This window comes from Tursiops truncatus, chromosome 12 (assembly GCF_011762595.2).
Source record: "Tursiops truncatus isolate mTurTru1 chromosome 12, mTurTru1.mat.Y, whole genome shotgun sequence".
NCBI classification, from domain to species: Eukaryota; Metazoa; Chordata; class Mammalia; order Artiodactyla; family Delphinidae; genus Tursiops; species Tursiops truncatus.
Window position 1 is genome coordinate 50,730,905 of NC_047045.1, and position 25,339 is coordinate 50,756,243.

General features: G+C 38.8%; 1 protein-coding gene across 6 annotated transcripts in view; it reads left to right on the forward strand.

The window, feature by feature from the left end:
* The first annotated feature begins 17,460 nt into the window (after positions 1-17,460).
* The window catches only part of HSF2 (heat shock transcription factor 2), a 40,351-nt gene continuing 32,472 nt past the window's right edge, over positions 17,461-25,339 (forward strand). For 2 of the 6 annotated variants that reach the window (XR_004529246.2, XM_019951855.3), the window contains exon 1: positions 17,462-17,657. Coding sequence is in view for 5 of the 6 variants with exons in the window: in XM_019951855.3 (XP_019807414.1) it covers positions 17,565-17,657 (93 nt within the window). In the remaining variant the exon portion in view is untranslated. Of the gene's footprint in view, positions 17,658-18,161; positions 18,276-25,339 lie in introns of all 6 variants that reach the window. The other 4 variants (XM_019951849.3, XM_019951850.3, XM_019951851.3 and 1 more) reach the window with 3 other exon arrangements.

Genomic DNA, 25,339 nt, shown 5'->3' on the forward strand with positions numbered 1-25,339 from the left:
GGAGCCTGTGCTCCGCAATGGGAGAGGCCACGACAGTGAGAGGCCCGCGTACCGCAAAAAAATAAATAAATAAAAAAATAAAAAATAAAGTCTCAGTTAATAGTTTTACGTTATTGACTCCAAATTAGTATCCGTATACAGTATACAGATCTTACATCTACATATTCAAAAGCCAACTCAGTATCTCTATTTGCATATCTCAAGGACAGTTCAACTCAACCTGTTCAGAACCATTATGTTCTTTCCCCCCCAAGCCTCCTTCTCTTGCAGCTCCCCTTTGTTTAGGCTATGACACCATGAAACTTGAAAGTCATCCTTAAAAACTGCCTCTTCCTTGCTCTTCAAATCTACTCCACTGTCCAAACCACTAAATAACTCTGAAATCTGTTCACTCCTGTCCATGTCCACTTCTGCAGCCCTAGTTCAAACAACCCACACTTCTGAATTGGGCAGCTGTCCTAAGGTCCAAACTCATCTCCCTTCATGACTGCCACCCAGGCTCAGTTTACCACTCAACAGCCAGGCCATTCTCATCACATTGCTCCCACCCCCGAAACCCTCTTACAATCCTTCAGTGGCTTCCCAGTGCTCCTAGGGATCAATACTCCAGTCTTGAATCTACCTAAGAAGGCTAGTTTCACTGATCTTATCTGGCCAGTACCTACTTTATCCATCTCAGGTCACACTGCTCCCCTTGTCCTCCACATTGTAGCCACCAGAATTCTTTCAGCTCCTCTAAGTGCCATTCTCTTTTCCCAGCCTGGACCTTTGTAAATAACTTTTGCTTTTTCTAGAACATGCTTCCTCTTACCCCATTTTAATCTAATCACCTCATTCTCAGCCTGTTCCTCAGATCTCAGCTCAAATTCACTTTCTCAGGGAAGCTGCCCTCTGAGATTAGGCCAGATCCCCTCTCTTATCTGCCCCCTTTGGTGTCCTCATGAGCATAGGAAAACTCTCTGGTTTTGCTTATCATTGTATTTTCAGTGCATGGCATAGAGTTATAACAAGCACTTAATATTTCTTGAATGAACAAATAAATACGTGAACGACAAAGGCCATTTTTGTCTTCATTCCAAGAAAAAAAAATCAAGATGAAAGACAGAGTACCTATGTTTATCTCCTCTCTTTCCCAAGACTCAATAAAAATAATATAGAGGTATACACAAAAATGATGTACATGGACAATGAGAAAGAGGATCAAAAATATGGCACTCACCAAATGATTGCAACAAATTTTGGGAAGACTGAAAGCAGATGATGATGAACTAATGACTGATAAATTAAGGCATAGGAAGATGCTATAAGTATGCACACAGAGTGAGCTGTAGAAGAAAGCTAATCTGCCCGGTGGAATCCAGATGACTGAGAACTTTGAAGTGCCAACTACAGCGGAGAGCAGAAGTGAGGCCTGGGCTATAAACGAAGAGATTCATTGAAAGACTTCAGAGAAAACATGTTATCTCCCCCTACACCCTCCTCTCTCAGACAACATCTTTCTCAGAAGGTCCAATTACCTAGCATTCATCCTCATCCCAAAGCTGGGTGAAAGGAAGAAAGAAAGAAGAAAGAAAGAAGAAGGGAGGAAGGGAGGAAGGAAGGAAAGAAGGTGGGGGGAGGGAGGGAGGGAGAAAAGAAGAAAGGAAGTAGTAAAAGTAGCCATTCTTCTCTATAAAAATTGAATACAGTGCTTGAGAAGAAGTAGGGCAGCTTGTGTAGGAGTTGGAACTCTGACATTTAAGAGTCCCAAATTATAATGTTCATCTTGGCACCCACACACCTTCAACAAGGCTTGTCAGGGCAGTATAGCCTTTGACAAAAACTCGCTCAGCTTTTCTATTACCTCTTTCTAAAATATAAATGAACAAGCAAGAACCACCAAATATCTGAAGAAAAAAAAACCTGCACTATGAATGAGAAAGATCAAAATAAGCAAAAATGGGGCTTCCCTGGTGGCGCAGTGGTTGAGAATCCGCCTGCCGATGCAGGGGACACGGGTTCGTGCCCCAGTCCGGGAAGATCCCACATGCCACGGAGCGGCTGGGCCCGTGAGCCATGGCTGCTGAGCCTGCGCGTCCGGAGCCTGTGCTCCGCAATGGGAGAGGCCACGACAGTGAGAGGCCCGCGTACCACAAAAAAAAAAAAAAAAGCAAAAATGACTCTAGGAAAAACAGAGGTAGTTCCTCAACAAGGGGATTTTTTAAAAAAAACTTGTATCCTCAGAAATATTCAAGAAGATACCAAATCTATTGCATGTATAAAGCAAACAAAAAAACAAGAACAGGATACTATTAAAGATTAAATATCAGAAAGCAAATGTGTTACAATATATGTCAAATTAAAATATGAATACTAAAAATCTTCCAGCATAATAGAACTAAAAGTCAGGAAATAGAAAATATAAAACAAGATGCCCAACATTAGAAAGAGAGAACAGATATCATAGAAGAGAGGTGATAATAATAGTAAATACTAATAATCATCCTAGAAGAAATCTCCTACAGCTAAAGTACTTCAGTGAAAGTCTGCTCAATGATATGTCTGGCTCAATTACTAAAAGGAAGACATTCACTGAGTCATAGCATTTTGAAACCTCAAAACAATAAACTAAGAGAATACACTTTAAATTTCTAGTGTGGAAACAAAAACAAATTCCATAAAAAGGAACAAAACACAGACTGTCATCAGAATTATCAGCAGTACCCGATGATAGAAACCAGTGGATGAATGTTTAAAATTCTGAGGGAAAATGATTTTCCACCTAGACGTCTGTATACAGCAAAACCACCCATGAACTGTGAGGGCAGAAACAAGAAATATTTTCAGACATGTATGCAGTCGGAAAGTTCAGCTACCATGGTGCTTTCTGATGAAATTCCTTTTAGGATATATGCCAAAAAAAAGAAGGGATAATCCAAGAAAAAGTAAAATACCAGCAAAGAGTGGCTTCTTCTCAGAAGGGCAGTAAAGGTAAGCCGCAGGATGACAGTGGAGCACCGGAACAGCAAGTCATACTGGCTAATCATGAGGATGATGGAGGGCTCCAAGCAGGAGAGCTTGGCGGGAAAAAAATGTTCACAGTATCATAGACTGCGTGATGGGTAGTTTGAACAAAATGTAAAATACAGTAAAGGTAAATGATCAAGGAAAAAACAAAACCAGTTAGAAACCCTACAAGAAAGAAACAACTGTAAAAGGAAATATAAATAGAATGCACTATTTGCCTCTTCAGTGAATGACATTTATATTTTACACAATCATTAATAACATGAACAGTGTCTACTGAATTTTATATTTTAAAATCAACTTATGGACAAAGTATAAAGTCGTCGTGGTTATAGCGTAGAATGTATGTGGCGTGAACCGTGAAAAAAGTAAAAGTTCAGTGACAAAAGGTGAAGGCGGAAGGGAAACTAGGAAAACTGAAGAACAGGGCTACTGTTTGTGTTTATAGAGAAGTGTCAAAAGATACTCTATAGTTGGAGAAATAAGAAATCAAGATAGTAAAAAAATTATACTAGCTAAACTAAACTAAAGCTGCTACATAGAAGATTAAATTTTTGATAAAAATATACTGAGAAGCAGGGGAATACTGGAAAGCTTGGCAAAAATGAGCTAAATCCTGATCTATCATAGCAAGAAGTCGATAAAGAATAAAACTGATAAATCTAACAATAGATATATAAGCATATTTTAGCGATAGAGATTTACTGTGTGAGAGCTAAATTAACTTAACCACTATGCCTATTTCCTCGTCTGTAAAATAAGAACAATAATAGTACATACCCCATGGTGTTTATTGTGAGGATTAAATGAGTTAATATACGTAAAATCCCTGACCATCCCTCGGTGTCTTCAGGGTATTAGTTCTGGAACCTCCTCGGATATCAAAATCATACTCAAGACACTCAAGTCCCTAATATAAAATGATGTGATATTTGCATATAATCTACCTCATCCTCGTGTGTACTTAAATGATCTCTAGAATACTTATAATATCTGATACAATGTGAAGGCCATGAATATAGTTACGTGTGCATGGCAAGTTCAAGTTTTGTTTTTTGGAATTTTCTGGATTTTTGTTTCTTATATATATATATATATATATATTTGTTGTTGTTGTTGTTGTTGTTTTCTTTTGTGCAGTACGCAGGCCTCTCACTGCTGTGACCTCTCCCGTCGTGGAGCACAGGCTCGGGACGCGCAGGCTTAACGGCCATGGTTCACGGGCCTAGCTGCTCCGCGGCATGTGGGATCTTCCTGGATCGGGGCACGAGCCCGTGTCCCCTGCATCGGCAGGCGGACTCTCAACCACTGCACCACCAGGGAAGCCCTGTTTCTAATATTTTTGATCTAGGGTTGATTGAATCCACAGATCGTAACATGTGGATATAGAAGGCCAACTGTACTGCTTGGTATATTGTGAGTGCCAAATACAAATGTGTGTGTGTGTGTGTGTGTGTGTGTGTATTTTATGCCTCTTGATGAGTAATACGGGTGGAGATGGGGAAGGGAGCCACAGGGCTCTTAATATTCATTATTTACCCTTCTTATTTTTTATTTTTTATTTTTTCGATATGTGGGCCTTTCACTGTGGTGGCCTCTCCCGTTGCAGAGCACAGGCTCCGGACGCGCAGGCTCAGTGGCCATGGCTCACGGGCCCAGCCGCTCTGCGGCATGTGGGATCCTCCCGGACCGGGGCACGAACCCGTGTCCCCTGCATCGGCAGGCAGACTCTCAACCACTGCGCCACCAGGGAAGCCCTATTTTATTTCTTTTAAGAAGAATAGGTATTGCTCTGATAACAGGAAAAGTACTTGTTTAAAATAGCTTTCAAAATCATGTCTTACCATGGATTAAGGTTAATTCCAAAGCTTAGAAAAGCCAAATTTAAATTTATATGATGAATTTTTAAGCTCTCTCATAATAGTAGTAAACATCTCTATAAAGTCAAATTGAATTAAAGGATTAATATGAGTGCAACTAACCCAAATTCTCACCCTTCTATGATCTTCCAGGCAAAAATGTTTTGGTGCTCTATTCCCCTTTGCTACATACACCAATTGTTCCTTTCTTTTTCCCCTTCATTTCCTTTAATTCCCCACCCCTACCCCTACCCCCCGAACCCACCCATCCCTTTTTCTTTTTCATTGTCTTTTCTCAGTCTATACTGGTTGCCCTGCCTAAGCGTTAGGATGTTAGTGGCCTGTCTTACAGTGCTTACTTATCCCTCTTGGGGGTATTTAATACTCAGTGGATTGGTGACCATGGAAATAGTTTTCTCAGAAATTAAAATTTATATTGATAATATAACATAGTTATTGTAATACATATTATAAATGCAATTTATTCTATATTATAATGCTGGCATCGTTTCCTAGGATCTCAGAAATAACCACACTTTTAAAATGTAAGAAAATAACCTTTTAAAAATGTTTAAATAAATATTAACCATACTCTAAGGGTATTACAAAACTCTATTGTTCTAATGAATCATTGAAATACTCAGAGAAATCATGTGCCTTTAACATCATGTAGACACTTAAAAAAAAAAAAAACCTACAAATAGAGTCACTTGCTATGCATTCATGTCTTATCACTAAGTGTAAAACTGATACTAACCAAGGTGAGAAAAATCTGATCCTAGGAAACAACTCTCTGAAGTACAATATTCAGTGATGTGGCTTTGTTAAGAATGAGCAATTTTAGTGCTGGGATAGTGGAACTTAGGAAATTAATCAAATTAAATACCATTTGGGGCTTCTTAAACTGAGATTCATCTTTCTTTAATAGACATTTTTTCTTATAAGTAGCCTTTTTCTGCTGTATGTATTTTTCACTGAGCGGCCAAAAATAACGCGTGGATTCACAGGTCGCAGCAGTAATGCAGCGTGAACAGCAGAGGGAGCTAGAGGCACAGGCCAACCTGGGAATGTCAGTGAGCCTAGTGTCTCACCACTACAGCTGAACCATGCTCGAACTCCTAGGAGGCATGCACATGCAAAACTCCGCACCCTGAGGGCGTACAGTGCGTACTGGTGGAAATAATTGAGAGATTTCTTTACTCTCAAAAATAGTATGAAAATTTCAAACTACCCTTAATGGAGCTCATTCTTGCCAAATATTATTTCTTAGGCAAATAAAATTAGGAAATTATATTTTTTAAATATTTTGGAAACACAATTAACAAATATTTCACCACCTCCGTGATCGTCATTGTGAGTATCATCAATCAGTGCAGAGTCTGGGATACTTTTATGAAGACTTGACGCCCTGGGTGGGGAATTAAGCCAAAACAAATCATCTGACTCATGACTTCTACTAAGAAGTACTTGCTAGGGTGGCCCAGTTACAGATTTATTCCCACAAATGAGGCAATTTAAAATGCCTATTCACTACTCTCTACTCTATTGTCTCATGTTTTTCTCACTTATTTTTTCATATATTTCTTTTCCTTTGTATTTTACTTCTTTTAATCTTTCTTTCATTTCTACAACTCCTTTTCTCCAAATGACACCTATGTTTTCTTTTCTATTTTTATCCTTTGTTCCAATCACATTTTATTTCAACCCCTATTTTTTTTTTTTTTTTTTTTTTTTTTTTTTTTTTTTTTATCGGTACGCGGGCCTCTCACTGTTGTGGCCTCTCCCATTGTGGAGCACAGGCAATAAGGAATGAATGAAAAAAATGAAAAAGACATTATTCATTTCCTTTGCTGCTCATAATATAATAAGAAATAGACACAAATATCAAGGCAGTATAATATCAGTACTATCAGGAAAATATAATATTTTTCTATGGGGATATAAGGGATTAACATGAAAACTTTCTAAGGACACAACCTCTGAGGAATCTTGAGGGATGGAGGGTTATCAATGAGTGTAAATGGAGAGAACAAAATGAATAATAACACAAGGTGAGAGAGGGAGAAGTTTAAGCATGTTAAAGAATAACTGGGGGTTTTGTACGTTATTTGTCAAACAAGGAGGATGGTCCATCTGCAATATTCATAATAGACTCTCCCTTTCAGTTAACCTCTTCCACCTTCCTGTAGACTTGGTAGGAAAGACTGAATATCACAATTACTAATCCTCAGCCTTCCTTTGCCTCTTTCCCCCTTCATAAAATGGGATTAAAATAGTACTTAATTCATAGGGGTTTGGTGAGAATTGAGTTAATAAATATAAAGCACTTTAATTGTTCCTGGAACATGTTAAGTGCTGTAAAAGTATTTCTTACTGTTGGTGTTTTTATTATATTAAGAGTTAATTGAGGCCAATTCAAATAGTACTCTACACTCTTTCCATGAAGTTTTTTCTAATCTCTCCAACTCACTCTGACTTTTAATTTCACTGTACTCCTAGACACTGTTACCCAGTTAATATTTATTCTCTAATTATTTTATGTATTTTCATTTTGTGTCTTCATTGGATCATAAGTTCTTTTTGGCAGGTCCCACAAAGTATTGTATGCTTGCTTGATTTGTCCATGAAACTAATATAATTGAGGACACCTAAGAGACACTCAAAGAAGCATCAGCTAAACTAATGAACGTATTCCATGTCTTAGAAGTGAATAAGTGACTAGTATCACATGTAAGCCTGCACATTCATTAGTGGAAAGTGAAAATTATAAGTAAGCTCAGAAGAAACCTGAGAACTGCTCAAATAAATAAACAGTATTTCACTGTTTCAGGGTTATTTGACAGTATCAGGGAACATTTGTCAGATATTTACTTTTACATATCTATTTATCCACAATGAATTCATTATTTAATTGAATTTTCACAACCACCTTCTGAGATTTTGTGAGTGAGTCTCAGAAAGGTCTACAGTCACACTGTCATTAATAATGACAGAACTGGGTTCAAATCCGTGTCTACCAAACTCCAAGTATGTGCTCTTCTATAACAGCTTCCATTAATAGACGTAAGATAAATTGGAGAGATAATTTTTTTGGATTAAACAGTCATATTACACAGGCAAAACAACTATGGAAATACCGATAAAGTGAGAATAAAAAATCAAAATGCATATTTCTAGAGTTATCCAAGGAAATTTAGCAAGAATTATCAAACGTCAAAAATTAACTAATATAAAAGATTAGAACTCTGTAAATTTATTGTAAAGTCTCAAATCATTACTACTGAAAAATTTTTTACAAGTGGTATGGAAAATCTTAGATACATGTTTATTGAGGGAACAAGTAATAGCAATACAGTACCTTGATTTGTATTTCATGTTTTTAAGGGTCAACCTAAACTCTTTATTGACCCCATTAGTGGCTCATTTCTTTGATAACTTGGAGTAGGGTTAATACATTAATAAATGGAGACTGTCTTTCTGCCAGTTCCATTTTTTTTCTTTTTACGTATCAAGTATTGCTTATTCATTAAACCTTTTCTAGCTAATGACAAATATCACAGAGTAAGGTGAACTTCTTCCTTACCTGAGCCAGGACTGATGCCCAAGAAAGCGAACTCAAGGAGTAGTTGGGGTGCTGTAATGCTCACCTGAGGTATAGTTTGCTAAAACTGCCATGACAAAATATCACAAACTAGATGTCTTAAACAACAGAAGTTTATTTTCTCACTATTCTGGAGGCTAGAAGTCCAAGATCAATGTGTTGGCAGGTTTGGTTTCTTCTGAGTCCTCTCACCTTGGGTTGCAGATGGTCACCTTCTCATTATGTCCTCACATGCTCGTCCCTTGGTCTGCGTGTTGTCTGTGTCCTAACCCTCTTCTTATAAGGACACAAGTCATATTGGATTAGGGCCCATCCATCTGACCTTATTAATTACTTCTGTAAGGGCCCTGCCTCCAAACAGTCACATTTTGAGGACCTGGTAGTTAGAATTTCAACATAGAAATTTTTGGCAGGGGCGGTGGGGGAAGATACAATCCAACCCATAACACCTAGCATCAAGATCTAAATCATCTATCCAGTTAAAGCAAGACTTGAACTGTAGCACCCAATTACCTAACTAAGCACTAAGTAAAGCAGGAGAACCAAAACATGTTTTTGTTTGTATTTTGGGGTTTTTGTTTTGTTTTGTTTTTGCAGATTTTGATATTTTTAAAAAGCATCAAAGCAGTCATCATGGAAAAAGCAGAACATTTTTGCATTTTCTTATACTTATTATAACTTATTGTTATATACTTATTATACTTATTGTACTTATGTTATATATACTTATTATACTTATGGTTACTTGGCCTCTAAGGGTCTTAGCCAGTCTGTGGCCAATCCTGGCTAAGGGCTAAGGGAGCAGCCCAGGTAAGTGGATGGGTAGCCAAGGCAGGGCTCTGACCTAACATGGGAATTAGAATGCAAATCAGAAGACTATGACTGAATTCCAGTTATAGGGTCCAGAGGAGTTAAGAGAGTTGAAAGGGAAGGCTGCCACTGTGGACGGGGAAAGCCACACCCTCACTCCACGCACATCAGATAGGAGACCTGGGATACCAGGTTTGGTTTGGATTCCTTTAGAGTCCCCGAAGGGTAAATCCTAAACAAAGTGGTGGAAAGACATCAGCTTTAAAGTGAAAAAGTTCTGAATCAAGACACTAAATATGAATCATACTGTTTGTGAATCTATGAAAATGTGATCACACCTCTTTGGGTCTCAAATTCAGTAAATATCTCCATAAACACTAGTTCTTTTTCTTTACCCTTTTTGCACAGCTGAGTGGGACTGGAGGAGATAATTACCAATTACAAATGTAATCTAGTGAAAAGTAAACCAGAACTAAACTGGGCCGGTAGCAACATGGAATGTATCTTCAGCCACCAGTGTCACAAAGTCACATGTAGTAAATCTACAGTTTCCTGACTTTGCATTAATATGTTATGGAAGTATCTAAGAACAAAGGTATCTTCTTTAATGTCTATCTAATAGTCAAAACTTCCCTGAACACCACATATTAGAGTATTTTCTGTTAAGCTTAAACATTTGCTTATTGCCATAGTAGCGTGGTGTTGACATTTCTGGTTGCTAGGAGCGTCATAGTGTTGGGTACATATACAATAGCATCTGTCAGCTCAGATGTGGGACCTTTTAATCAGCAGGACTTTCTTTTCCTATGCTGGTACAATAATCGAATGTATAGATTTACCATGCAAATTATACATGAATATCTGAACTCACTAATCCAGAGAAATAAAACACGAGTATTTAATAACTTATATTTAAGGATTTTTTTAGCATCTTTTAGAGTGAAAGAATAAATAAATAAAAGCCTTGAAACAAAGTGGATGCCCGCCAGTAACATAATGGCTGAATATATTGTGCTGCACACACACCACAGATACCATGGAGTCATTAAAAGAAGTAAATTACAGCTACGTCAGTTGACTTGAAAGAATTTCCATCCTGTGTTGTCAAGTGAGGAAAGCAAAATGCATAAAACTATGTATCTATAGTAATGTTCATAGCAACATTATTCACAATAGCCAAAAGGTGGAAGCTTTTAAAATTTGATTATGTAATTCTTAATATTTTATAACTTTAAAACATATTAATGTAACCTTAATTTTAAATACTTTTACATTTATTTTAAAATACATTTTGTAAAATATATTCAAATTTGGATTTTAAATGCAATCATGCTTTGAATGCAACTACATTTTTAATTATTTGATCATTACCATTAGAACACAGATTATGCAAAAATCTTGATCTTGACAAGATCAAATCTTGACAACCTAACTAATGATTTTGTTGAAATAAAGGCAAGAAGAAGGTTTATAGAATAAACATATGATGATTTATGAATTATATATGTCTTTATTTTATTAGTCATCTAAAGCACTTCCTATTCAATGGACACCAGACAAAACTAATTAAATTTGGTCTTTTGGATATTTTGCCAACTTATTGTCATTATAAAACTGTAGTTTTACATATAACTTTCAAATATTATTATGAAAATATATTTGTCAAGGTAGGAAGATTTCTACCTTGTTTTTAGTTTGTTAACTTAATTTGTGATGTTCAAAGGTTCTAAAATGTGTATGCGGGCCTCTATTTTTACTTTTGACCCAGGCTACCCGAATCTCCTGAATGGGCCTGGAAAGCACTCTGAATACAGGATTTATGAGAGTCCTAAGGTTAGAGCACCCACAGAACGGCAGAGGATACTGGCTCAAGATATCTTGTTACTCAGTTCATTTGAGAGTGGAGAAAGCCTATTGGCTTTCTGTTTCTAGCTGATGTTTCTAGTCGATACATGTATCCTGAAGTTCATTCATTTCGCCAAGGAAAAATCACTTCCACATCCATTTTCCTAATTAACAAAACTTTTGGTGTTGGTTAATTTTTTTTTTGAATGAATGAAATTAAGATAAAGCCTTCAGAGAGTGAGCTTTGCTTAAGCTTTCAAGTGCTAACTAACACCCCTGGAGTCTGCATACCTAACTAGGGTGATTCAAATGTTAACTAACTGCCCTTAGGGTGCAAATTACACTGAACTATCACACTATATACCACTGTTTAAATAGCAGTATTTTAAAGTAAATTATAGCAAATGTAACAATCAGCATATATAAGGGCTTTATAATCATGAGTTCTGCCATTAACTAGCAGTTCTTTAATATGTTCTCGCATTCAAACGATGCCCAGACTTTTCTCTGAAAGGTCAGAAGTCATTCAACTCTATCCTAACAGACCTCAATTTGATATCTGCTGTTCAGAACCCACACTGTGAGCCCAGAGACTAGAAAGGACATCTCCCTTTCCAGCTGGTCCCTCGATGATGCTCATAGTAATTGGCTAAACTGTAAACAGGTTAGAAGTGGTTGCCACCTCTCCCTACACACCTCTTAGATCATGGCCCACATCTCTGACAGTGGTACCTCCTCACTGAAGCCAGTTTCTCCAGTTCAATCTTGTGTTCAAGGTATGGGTAAATTTCTGTACACAAGCCATATAACCCAACACATTTAATTATTGAGGGGGCTCAGATCTCCACCATCAAATGATTTGAATAAAATGATCATTTAAACCCCACTATCTAGAAAGATGAAGTCCAAACACCTATCTTGGCTACCACCTCCACGTGGAGCAAAACCAGTCCCAAGGGAATGGAAACCGGACCCCTAGCACGATGCTATTCTAGTGGAAGGCTCACATCACAGGCCATGTCGCCAATCTACTACATTTTTCTAACGCTTCCAGTTCTTTTAAGTTTTCTGGCCTTGAGTTCTCTTCCTTATCAATATCTTTCAGCTTAGATCTGGGCCTCCCCTAGGATATTGGTTTGTGGGGTACATAGATTCCTTCTCTTTATCAGCTATCTGTTGGGGTGCCTGTGAAAGAGTACCTCCACATTGCTTCCAGAAAGGCTAAGAACTGCATTAAAGTTGTAGATCTCTCATTTGTGCTAGCTGCTATACGAGTCACCTGGCTTAGCTTGATAAATCAATGCTTCCTGTCCAACACCAGTAGCTTGAAGAGGCTGGAGTTACGGTGACGAACCATCCTGGTTTGCCTGGGGCTGAGGTAGTACCCGGGACATAGGATTTGCAGTACTAAAATGGGAAAGTCCTGCACAAATCTGGACCAGTTTGTCACTGTCGTTGGGTGATTGGCTGGATTTTAGCACATGTGGCATACAATGGAAGTTTCATGTACAGCAGTGCCAGCCCAAGGCTGGTACAGTGATACTAACACATTTCCTACTTAAAAATCTCCTCCGGCCAGTCCCTTTTACATCCAAGTTGTAGCCTTAGAAAGAAAGAAGATTCTTCTTTGAACTTCCTGAAAATTTTAAGAAATTAACTTTCACAGTCTCCTAGCCCTCTACTTATTCAAAAGCCATAGGGTCTTTAAACATTTTGCTGCTATCGCCAAAGGTTTGTTTGTTTCAAAGACAAATGACCTCAAGCCTGGGACTCTATGACATTCCATCAACGTCTGGCATTTCCAGGATTCTGATACTTATTCCACAAATAGCTCCTCAATCACATACCTTTCAGCTGAGCTATCCTTAAGCTCCCCTTCTCTTCATTTTCTTCTCCTATAAACTAAAAAGTTTGTATGGACTGAGCCCTAATAAGTTGTAAGGTGTTTCTTTATTATTAAGTAGAGTACATTTTATGCAAAATGTATCAGAAACTAAAATTATTCATTAACAAATATTTATTGAGCTGTTGCTATATTATAGCACTGTGCTAACTGCTAAGGATACAAGAGTGAACAACGCAAGCACAATCTGCTAGGCTAGTGAGGGTTGCTGAGAAGTAAATGAGCAATGCAACGTGGCAAATACCATGAGGGTCAAGTTCCACATGCTATGGGGGCACAGGGGAGGAACGAGTCATCCAAATTTGGGGGTCATGGAAGATTAAATGGTTGGTTAGCACTCATCTGTTCACATATTCATTGCTTAATTCAATAAATATTTATTGAGAGTCTTATGTGTGCCAGCACTGTGAGAGCCATTTTAGATGAGAATAAATGTAAATATGACTTAGTCTTTATGCTGAAAGTGTTTCATAGCCTAGTATGAAAAAAACACTTGTAATAAATGACAAGTAGTTATTTATTTAGTTATTAATAAGTGCTATTATAAAGGCCTCCAGGGAGAGTTTGACTGAAAGAGGTGACTTCAGTATGGAATTGTACTTGACCTTGAAGGTTAAGGAGGAACTTTCTTTTGGGATAATGGGGAAGAAGAAGGGCTCTCCACACAGAGGCAACAGCTCGTGGACATATGTAGAGGTATGGAAGCACATGATCTGCAAGGTAAGTACAAGATTTGGGTGTGGCTAAGGGTTAGGTGTTTGTGGAGAGTGGTAGACAATGACAAATTGTAGGTGGCATCAGATCACAGAAGGTCATTTTATGCCATCTTTAAGGGGTTTGAATTTATTCTGAAAATAATGGGAAGCCGCTGAACAGTTTTAAGTCAGGAAGTGACCTTTTCAGATTTGTGTCTTGGAAAGATCTCTGTAAAGATTGTGAGCGTGGACTGGAGGAAGAAGCAGTTTATCAAATTCTCAAAACTCACTCTGTGAAGTGAGTATTACAGGTATTTTTACTCACATTTTACATGGAAGAATCTAAGATTTAGAGGTGTCAAGTGATTGGCTTAAGGCCCCATAGGCCATTCCAAAATTGACGAAAATCAACACTTGGTCCAGATAGGAATATAAATAGCTGGAAGCCTCTATGCAGTTAGCCTTTGGCTTCATTCTTGCTATCCTTGAAAATAATAATTACAAGCTAGTTCTGGTTGTAGTGCCGACTCCAAGTAGTTTTGCATAATAGATTAGATAGAATTTATACAATTTGAATCAGACACTTTGAAGTTTCAAAGCACAGCACAGTATGCTTTTCTATTTCCTAGGCAAAGGTCTGGGTCACTCATATTTTCTAATGTTATTCTATATCTTCTAAATCTTACATTCCAGGCTGCAAGTGAGCCATGGATATATTCCAACTTTTCTAATTTGTAGCCAACAGGAGGCAATTAACTTTAAGAAAGTGACATTTTTATCCTCTAATATTGTAAACATTTCAAAATTGTTGACACTGGCTCAAATATGTTTCTTCTGATATTTGTGGGATATTGTAGGTGGCAAATAATTGTGAATTAGTTTGATTTGGTTTTCTTCCCTTCTCAGTTTTATATTTAGGTGCAAACGAGCCAATAGTGATTTTCTTTTCCCCCAAATGTCTCTAATCAGTACTTAAAGTTTTCAAAGAGTTTATTAATTACAATCAATATTAAAGATTATGTTCATAGAAAAAGAAAACACAGTAGTTTAAATTATTCCTGGAAAGTCTGGATTTTGTTGAGGTGAAGGGTGAGTAGCAATAAGTCTGTAAATGTTAGCAAGGGAAAGTCAGTTTACTAATTTTTCCTATATAACAATGATTCTCAAAGTGTGGTCCGAGGGCCAACAGTTTCTGCGTTACCTGGGAACGCAGAACCCCAGATCTGAACCCCAGATCTACTAAGTGGAGCTGGGGAGTGGGGGAGAAGAAGCAGTCTGTTTTTTCAGAAGCCCTCCAGGTGATTCTGATGTAGGTTAAAGCTTGAGGCACATTGGTATAAAGGAAGAAAGCATATGTTTCAGACTATGAAAGACATGGTTTCCATTCCAACCCCAGACATTTGATTTTAGACACATCATCTATTTCCTGGTGCCATCATCACATTATCTGGTTAATAACCCCATAGCTGGCCTTGTGAGTATTATAAGTGATAACTGATCATCTGTTATATTGACAGTCTTCCGCCTCCAAGTGATTTGGATACATGCTTAAGTTTGAGAACCACTGGTCTATAAGTGTAATATATTGGAAGCAGACCAGCTATGTAATTTGAGAGGCCCAAAGCAACTTGAAGATACAGGGTCCTTTGTTCAAAAACTAAGAATTTCAAGATGGTGACAGCAGAGCATTAAACCAAGTAAGGGGCCCTACTAAGCATAGGCCTACAACTATACAGGTTGAATGCCCAAGAGGAGTTTTTGCTTGTATCTAACCACACCATTTTGTTTTGTTTTTAGATGGAAACAATACAATGCCATGAAAGTGGGCCACATTTTCTCCTCAGACACTACCTCCTGTGCTGTCAATCTCCACAGGCAGACGGTGCTCATTGGCTTCCCCATCTTTGCTCAGTGCTGTTTTCTTTTTAGCTAGCCAAACGCGTTTGTACTTCAAGACCCAACTTAAGGTCCCCATCCTCTGAGAATTCTTCCCTTACGACCTTAACTCACTCAACTCTGTCTTTGTAAATGTTTCAGTACTAGTTATATGACAAACTTAGCTATTTTTAAAATATTAATGATTGCTCATCATTGTGTTCGTCTTGTGTCTTAAGTCAGAGTATAAACATCTTAAGTATTGAGATGGTGTCATCATCATACAACGGAAAGAACATAGGCTTTCGAACTCAATAAAGCCTGAGCGTAAATACCCTCTCTTGTTTACTAGCAGTGATATAGGTAAACTTGCTCTTGAGTCTCAGAATCTTCATTGGAAAAACGGGATAATAAGACCTACTGCACTGGGTTGTTGTGAGGATTAAATGATATAATATGTGTAAAACCCTGGGCATATTTAAGTGCTCATCAAATATTAGTTCATTTATTGGATGTCTCCCACCACACATCTGATTTTGTTTCAGCAAACAGATCATTGCTAGACACAAAGTCAAACACAAATTTCAATAAATATATGCTTGTTGGAAATTGTATGTATTTTATTTTTTATTGTATTAAATTACATGTACCCAGGAGGTAAACCAATCCTATGTTGAATTTCTTATAAAATGTTAATTATTATTTCTGACTTGTTTGTACAGTCTTATGTTTACATTCTGACTCATAAAAAATTTTAAATTTTGTACAATTCTTTATATTTTCAAACCTCCTATGTTATTAATGTTATCTTAAGGGATGAAAAGAGAGACAGTTTTATTCCCAATGAGGAGATGGGAAAGACCGGCACAGACAGATTAAGGGATAGCTCTAATTACACACACTACCAGTGTAATTAAATATCCACTAATGTGTCCTTGAAGCTGGGTCTAAACTCATATGCTGACTCCTTGTCCAATATTTTTTCCACTATACCAAATCTGTAAAGGACATACAGTGATAATTATCTTAAGAACATACCTGTAAAGTACCTACAGGAACAATTATTTTAATTGATTAAAACAGGATAAATGATGCTATTTCTTTTTATGCGGCACACATAGTGCGCATTCCATGTCTGTTAAACAGCATGTAAGCTGCCTATTACAGTTCTTGGTTCACTGTAGTACATGCTTAGTAAAGAGTGACTTATTTAAATTCCTCTATTTGATAAATGTGTTTTATAGGAACGATTTTTTTCCTAATGAAAATTTAAGGACAAGGTTCATTATTATTAACACAGTTTCAATTTGGGGCCTAGCAAATCATTCTTGAAAGCTGTTTTTCCCCCCCCCGTGTGAAGTATTACACTCCTTCCTCCTGCCTGACTGGCGCAACCCACACTTTGCCTACCAAACTTATGACTCAAAGGCCCCTGAGGACTTTCTGTAGCCTTCCAGCCATAGCCCAAACATCCAAAGCTGCTTCCACGTGAAACAACCAAACACAGTCCCCCAAGCAGAAGATCCGCTACAGCGAGAGCTCCTATAGACAGGGCGAATGAGAAAGCAGCGTCCCCCTTTGCTCCCACCCCTCCCCATCTGCAGCATCCAATTGCTTTCCTCTGTTGTGCGGTCGGCTCCTGGGATTGGTCGGGAACGGGACCGGCGCGAGACCAGCGAGCACAGGCCGAGCGGGGAGACTGGTCAGTCACGTGCGGCCGCCCGGTTACCCCGCCTCACTGCGCGCCTGGCGGGGCGGGGCGGGGCGAGGTGGGCGGGGCCCGGGAGCTGCTGCGCCTGCGTTGTGGGCGTTTTCGGGGAGCAGCTGCTGCCGCCGCCGCCGCCGCCGCCGCCGCCGCCGCCGCCGCCGCCGCCGCCGCCGCCGCCCCCGCCTCCGCTGCCGACGCCTCCGCCTCCGCCGCTACCGCCGCGTTTGGGTGTAGAATTAGGAATTCCTGCGCCTCGTTAACAATGAAGCAGAGTTCGAACGTGCCGGCTTTCCTCAGCAAGCTGTGGACGCTTGTGGAGGAAACCCACACGAACGAGTTCATCACCTGGAGTCAGGTAAGGGTGAGGGCACGGCGGCCTCCGAACCCCCTAACTAACGTCCTTCTCTCTCGCTCTCTCCCGCGGGGTTGTCTCTCGCGGCCTGCGGCTCAACGCCCTCTGTGAGGCCCGCGGCGCGGGGGTGGCGGGGTGGCATGGGGCTCGGCGTGCAGCCTCGCGGGGGACCCCGGTATTGTTCGCGCGGGGAGCCGCGGGGGTCCCGGCCGGTGCTGCTGGCTCAGGCCGCGGTGGGGGAGGGGCGGCCCGCGCGGGGCGCCGCGGCCCAGGAGACCCCGTAACGGTCCGATCCGGGCGGCGTTCGGAACCAGCCCGGCGGAACGAGGGCGGCCGACGAGCCGAGGGAGCGGGAGCCACGTTACTGCACACTCATCCTCCGTCCTCCCGCCGGGCTCGCGGGCTGCGGCTCGCTGGGGGCACGGGCAGCTCTGGCCGGGATCTTCAACGCGGGGTTTATGTGAGGCAGTCTTTACCTTCACGACCTGATTCTCGCCCCTAAAACAGACACACAGTTCGCCTCGCATCTGAGATCTTTATGACGGCAGTCAGGGAAGGAGGCACATGTTCAAACGCAGGTTACTGCTTATCAGGAGGCTTGAAAATATTATATAGAAAATGGTACGTTATTCTTTCGCGATTCTGAGCCATTTTTATAAACGGATTTTTATTATTTTAATAAAAGTGCCAATAGACAGGTGTTCAGTAACATAGTGGAGAGCAAAAACGAATCACTGAATTTCACTAAACAGTTGCCGGCAGTGTGGTGTATAGATGTCTTGATTATTGGTTTGATCCCAATTCTGCCACTAAACAGGCTCCTTATCTCGTCTGACCCAAGTGTCGTCGTCCATAAGATGAATGGGTTACTTAGGTGATCCAAGACCCCCCTCTAGTTCCAAATACTGATTCTAATTAGAATGATTATTACATAAACAGAGCATTTGCGTTACAATACACTTAGGCTATTGGAATCGTTTTGTGAAGGGGAGTGGAGTTCTCTTATTGTAGATGGTCATCTGTTTTGGATATTATCTTGTTTAGAGGCCTGGAAAAGAGTAAGTGAAAACTACCTGCACAGTGCCTGGCACCTGTTAAGTGCTGAGTAAATGTTATCTCCCCTCTTTCTCACTTTCTTTTCTGTTCTGTTTCCTATGCTAGGAACCCTCAGTTTTACTATTTTATCTTAACAGGGAGCACTATATTGAGTACGTGAAGTTTTGACTACTGTAACACCACAGTCTGCCTTATATTGCTGTCATTTGTTTATTTTCTTTATCTCCCTCTAGGACTTAATTTTCTTGAAGGTCAGTAGCATCGAGTGGATATTGTGCATTAGGCATTTGATGAATTCTGTACAGTTGTACAAAGAAGGGGTGGGGTGAAAATAAGGAAGCCAGCCACCAGTATACACTTAAAAATAAACAGATGTCTCATGCTTTTCATCAGTCATAAGGATTAAAAGTTGACAAGGATGGATCAGCACAGACTGCAGTTACTCAGCCTTGTGCATGTGTAAGAGATTGGACTGAGAGTCTCCCCACTCCCAAGCTGACTTTATCACACCTATTTGTCTTGGGTGGGCCTTCTTGTTTTTATTGCCTAGAAATGGTACCTAAATATATTGGAAATTGGTTTTAGTTAAGGGGTATTCTGTCAGCAGGTCTAATAAATTCTCATTAGCCAACATATTTTAATACTACTTTAATTTTATGGGCAGTATCAAATGTGTAGAGTTTCATACTAATCCATAAATGCATCATTTTATGAATTTTAAGCTAAATAAACCACTTAAAAATCATTCTTATTTTTTTTCATTATTAAGTCTAAGCTTATGTTTTGGCTTCTCATTTTTTAATACATAGTGGGAGAATTAAAATATAAATTCAGGGCTTCCCTGGTGGTGCAGTGGTTGAGAGTCCGCCTGCTGATGTAGGGCACACGGGTTCGTGCCCTGGTCTGGGAAGATCCCACATGCCACGGAGCAGCTGGGCCCGTGAGCCATGGCCCTGAGCCTGCGCGTCCGGACCCTGTGCTCCGCAACGGGAGAGGCCACAACAGTGAGAGGCCCGCGTACTGAAGGAAAAAAAAAAAAAAAAAAAAAAAAAAAAAAAAATATATATATATATATATATATATATATATAAATTCAGTGAGGACGGGGACAGTATCTGTGCCAAGGGATACAGTAGGTTCTTAATAAATGTTTGATTAAGCAGTGAAATCCTTGGACTATGTAATGGAAATGGTAGGAATGATAAAAGTAGAATGATGCCTGAAAACAATCTCAAAGATCATCTGGTTTAGTCTCATTATGTAGATTTGAAGCTTAGGTTAGATTATTTGTCTATAATTACAAAGCTAGCATTATCGGAGGTGGGGCTCTAGCGTAGATTTCTGAGCTCCCAGATCATTCTTCCATCAACGGCCCTACACTTAATACAGGTCGTCACAATATTTAGTTTTTATACCAAAATGTTACTCCTCCACAAGTCAGTGGACAATTCTGGATTAATGTCTTAGGCTATGCTTAGTTGCCTAAGGAAGTTGTCTTACATTCCCACAGATTTTTCCGAAAACAGTGTTAACAATGAAAGGTAAAACTTTAATTGAACAATGATGTTAGATGGAAAAACCAAAATAATTTACTCTCTTCTTTTAGAAGTTGCTATTTATGGTTGTTTCTGGTTTCCTTCAAATTTGTTTTGCCGGACTTCTGTTGAGGTAATTTAGCATTTATACTCTCTGAGTGAAAATCATATTAAGACCTTTTAGAAGCAGAAGATGTTTTGGAAAGGAGGCAATCTTTTATGCAATTGTTTTCACTTGTGGAAAATAATTTACTCTAGCTAGAGTGTAAGGCAAGGGGAGAAAACTTACCAACTGCAGTTTGAAAAGCTTGGCTTAATATTCCTGAAGACTTATATAACTTTAGTTTTCCTTGAAATTTGTAGTATGACAGAAATGAACTAATACCCCCATTGATGTCATTAATTGTAGAAATATAATATTCTGAACAATCAAAATAATACTGTTATAAACTCAAGTAATAGAAATGTCTTTAGATTCTGAGTGTCTTTAAAACATACAGTACATCCCCCAAATTCCCCACTGATATTTCTTTTTCCTTTCTTTTTTGTCTGTTTTTACATTTCCTATAGCTATTTTGGCTCTGGTAGGCAGTCTGTTACCAGAATCGAGGACAGGGATAGTACTGTTGAACAACCTAAAGCTGTTTTAAATGTAACAGAGTCCTCAACAGAGGGCACAGGTTTAGCTTGGTAGCAACTGGGGAAACTTGATCTTCAGGGACAAGAAGTTGTGGAAGTTGAATGGAAGTTCTTGCCATTGATCGTAAGGAACAGCCTTTACTGTTACTGATATATGATACTCAGTGTATGTTGAAGTGAAGCAATATTAAAAAAAGAAAGAACTGGAAAGTCACTGTTTTACCAGTGTTACTTCCTTTGTCTCAGTTCTTCAGGTTGCTTGAGAATACCAAGAAGTGATTTCCACCAAAGACTTCATACCCATCTGTTCTACCTTTTCGTGCCCTATGGCAGTCTGTACTTCCCTATCCATCTCAAGTCAGCAGAGACAGATCAGGAAATAGGAGGGAAAGGGAGCAAAACCAGAATTTGTCCAGTGTTTTCTAGCTGTTTTGGATGAATTTGAACAGTAGATCTTTAGACTTCCCAGTGTTATGGTATTGTTTTGAATTTCCCAGCAGTACTCTCAAGTGAAAACAAGAAAGGCCAAAAATGTGGCAGAATAGGGGTTAAATCCACTTTAGATGGACCTACAGAAAAGTTGACTGATTCACAGACTAGTATTTTTTATTTGTATACATAAGAGAAAGAGCTAGAGACTCACAAGGAATGGTTGGTAAACATTAAGAAATTATAGACCGGTTGTTTAAAAAAGAGACTTCTATTTTGGAAACTTTTAAAGTAATGGGGCTGAAGTATTAGATTATTATTAAGAGTATTTTGGACGTTTATAACCAAGAGTACCAGTTTGAGCAGAAACAATTACTATTTGGAAGCTTGCTAACATTTATGGGTTAGGCCTAAAGAGAAGCTACCATCCTTCTCACCCTACTGAGTAATAGTGGCTTTTTGTCCCTTATAAAATGCATAGGGAGAGTTCTGTGTTGCAGTGCTTAAGCTTCACAGGTTTAAACAGCAGTAAGGTAGAAATTTTGCACTCAAAGAAGTTACTTATTAATTTTGAAGTAGCGAGTGAAGGAATACCATAAGCAGAGACGCAGAACAATATTAGTGAGTTAGGGTTGTGTGTGTTTGAGAGAGAGAGCAATATAAACAAGATGCATTCATCTCCTCATTTGATATATATAATCCAAGAGTTGAAATTCTAAAAATATAATTTGGTCCACTGTGATCAAAGACTCATTTATTGTCACTCACAATAGTTGTGACTCTGTTACAACCAGACAGTGTGCTAGGTAGTAGGAATCCATTCAGTAGTTAACAAAATAGCTGCCTTCATAGATCTTACATTTTAGTGAAGGATACTGATAATTAAAAAGTAAGCAAACACAAATAATATAATTTTAGTTAGTGATAACAAAATAAAGCAGGGTAAAGAGAGAGTGCAATTAGGAGACAGAAATCACACAGTATTTTGAACAGAGAAAGTTTAATAGGATAACTATATTAGGAGAATTGGGGTAAAGAAAACTCTAAAGAAGGTAGGAATAGCAGTTATACGAAGCAGCCATCACTGGTAGGCCTAAGAGCAAGTGCCCAAATAAGAGCCCTTCCCCGAAGTCTAAGATCTTGTTGGAGAGAGAATGACTATATTTCACTGAATGGCAAAGACATCGGTGATGCCACACTAGTGGGACTTACTAGAAATCCATCCTTCAGAACTTGCCGGGAAATATGCTTTCTAGGGCAGGGGTTGGCAGATTATGGCCTGTGGGCCAACCATGTGTTTTAAAAGTAAAGTTTATTTGGAATATAGCCATGCTCAGTGTACTTACGTATTGTCTGTAGTTGCTTTCTTGCTACAGGGGCAGAGTTATGACCTGCAAGCCTAAAATATTTATTATCTAGCCCTTTAAGAACATGTTTATTAGCCTATGCTTTAGGGTACCCTAGAAAGCTATTCATGGAGAGATGTCTGGCCAGAGATACTCTGATTTGAAGCCTCCCAAGGGAGAGGGGAGTGTTGGGGGAAGCTGCTGGCCTTAGGGTGCTGCTGCCTTCTGTGCACTGCAAGAGCTAGGTGCTGGAGAACCTGCCTGCACAGCAGGAACCTGCCAAGGACACACTGGAACCAGGAAGGGTAATCCCTTCCTCTTGTAATATCTCTCTAGTATCTTCTATGACAAAGCTTAACACCATGCTCGAAAAGAAAGATATTTAAGACTCAGCTCCATGTTTGCAGAGCAGACATTGAAGAATGAATTTGGCGCAGTAAATTCATAACTAGCATGTAAAATGAGTGGAATCTGTTGTATTTTAGGTAGAGTGACGATGAAGCCTCTTTGGGGAGGTGATATGTGAGCAGAGATCTGAATGATTAGAAAAGATGGATCTGGCAAAGAGGAATGGAAAATGTAAAGACCTTGAGCATAGCATGTTCATATGATTGCAGAAGGCCCATGTAGTTGGATTATCTTTAGATAACATGAGAGTGAGGTCAGAGAGGTAGGCAGAAGCAAATGGTGTAGGGCCTTAGGGCATGGTAAGGAGATTGGAAATGAGGGAAGTAGTTAGAAGACTATCACAGTTTTCCACTATGGTATTGAAAATAGCGTGGTTAAGACTAGGGTAATAACAGTGGAGGTGGTGAGCAGCAGATGTAATATCTACTTTGAAGGCAAGGTCACGGATCTTAATGATAAATTTTCTGGAGTTGGAGGAGAGATAGAAACGAATTAGAATGACTCGTGTATTTGGCCTGAGCAACGGATGGATGATGGTACCATTTGCTGAGATGCGGGAAGATTCGGAGAAGTGCAGGTGGGGATTCTGTTTGGCCATGTTAACTTTGAGATTACAAATGGATCGCTAGTATTACTTCAGACGTGTTTTGTTTTGCTTGCATTTCACTGACCACACTTGGTCATATGACGACACCTTATTTCAAAGGAGCTGGGGAAGTGCAGTGCTGGAAAGGAGAACAGCATGAATGACTTCTGTACTCCAAGACCTTCAAGTGGCAATGTTGAATAGGTTATTTAGATAACGTAAGACTAGCATACAAGGTGGAGTTTGGAGCTTGTGAGTGGTAAAGCCATGGGACTGGATGAGATCATCCAGGGAGACAGATGAAGATAGAAGGACCTGCAAGATAGGGTATTCTAATATTTAGAGAGTATGAAGACAAGAAAAAGCCAGCAAGAGAGATTGAGAAGGAACAGTGAGAAAGGAGAAAACACAAGGGAGTGAGGTCATATAAGTTAATGGAAGAAAATGGTTCAAGAAAGAGATGATCAACCATGTCAAATGCTGTTATACTTTTCTTATACACCTCTTCTGGTGTATATAAGCAAAAATTTCTGTAAGGTAGTTACACCTACATTGAGGAGTAGAATTTCTGGAAAATAAGGTATGGCACGCTCAACCTCAAGATCAAATTATTTTCCGAAAAAAATCAGCTTATACTCCTTTTAGCCATGCATGAGATTTCCCATTAATTTGTCTCTTCAAAACTTGATATTCTCATTCTTCTGAGTTTTTACCAATCTAGTGGATATAAAATATTATATCAATGAGGTCTTAATTTATATTTCCCTGATAATTAATGTGTTCAAACACCTTTTCATATTTATTGGCCATTTGTGTTTCGTATTCTATGAAATGTTTGACCATTTTTCTGTTGGGTGGTTTATCTTTTATTATTTGTAGGAATTCCTTGTAATTCTGCATCTTTTTGGATGTACGTGTTGCCTCTGTCTTCTCCTAGTTGTGGCTTATCTTTTTTACTTTGTTTTGATGAGTATAAGTTCTTAATTTTAGTATAATTTAATATATCAGCCTTTTTTGTGGTTCATGTTCTTTGTTTCTTCAGGATGTTTTTGCTTTCCTACCCCAAGGAGAGAGAAATACTTTTCCATCTCTTTTTTTTTTTTCTGAAAATTTTAAAGGTTTGAATTTTATATCTAAATCTTTAATTCACTGGAATTGATTTTTGTGTGTGGTATAAGGGATTCTGTTTCATTGTTTTCCATATTTAGTTGTTTTAGCCCCTTTATTGAACAGTTTCTTCTTCCTCTAGTGATTTGTGTTGCTACCTCTGTCTTATAAGCAAAATTATATGTAGATTGTGTTTTTGTGTCTAGGTTCTCTATTTTGTTCCACTGGATAATTTATCCTTTTTCTTGTATCACATGTCTTAATTACTGTAGCTCTGTAAAGCTTTTGGGAGGGCAACCTAGTCTTCAGGAGTGCCTTGACTACTATTGGTCTTTGCTCTTCCATATATGTTTTAAAATCAAGTTCCATTAAAGAAAAAAACAAAGCAAACCTATTAGGATTTTTTTTTTACTGGAATTGTACTGAAACTGTAAATCAGATTAGGGAAAATAGGTATCTTTATGATATGATATATTCATGGGAACAAATCATTTTTCTAAATTCATTTTGTTATTTAATAAAATTTTATATTTTTTGCAATTAGATCTTGTACAGCTTTGTTAGATTTTATAGATATTT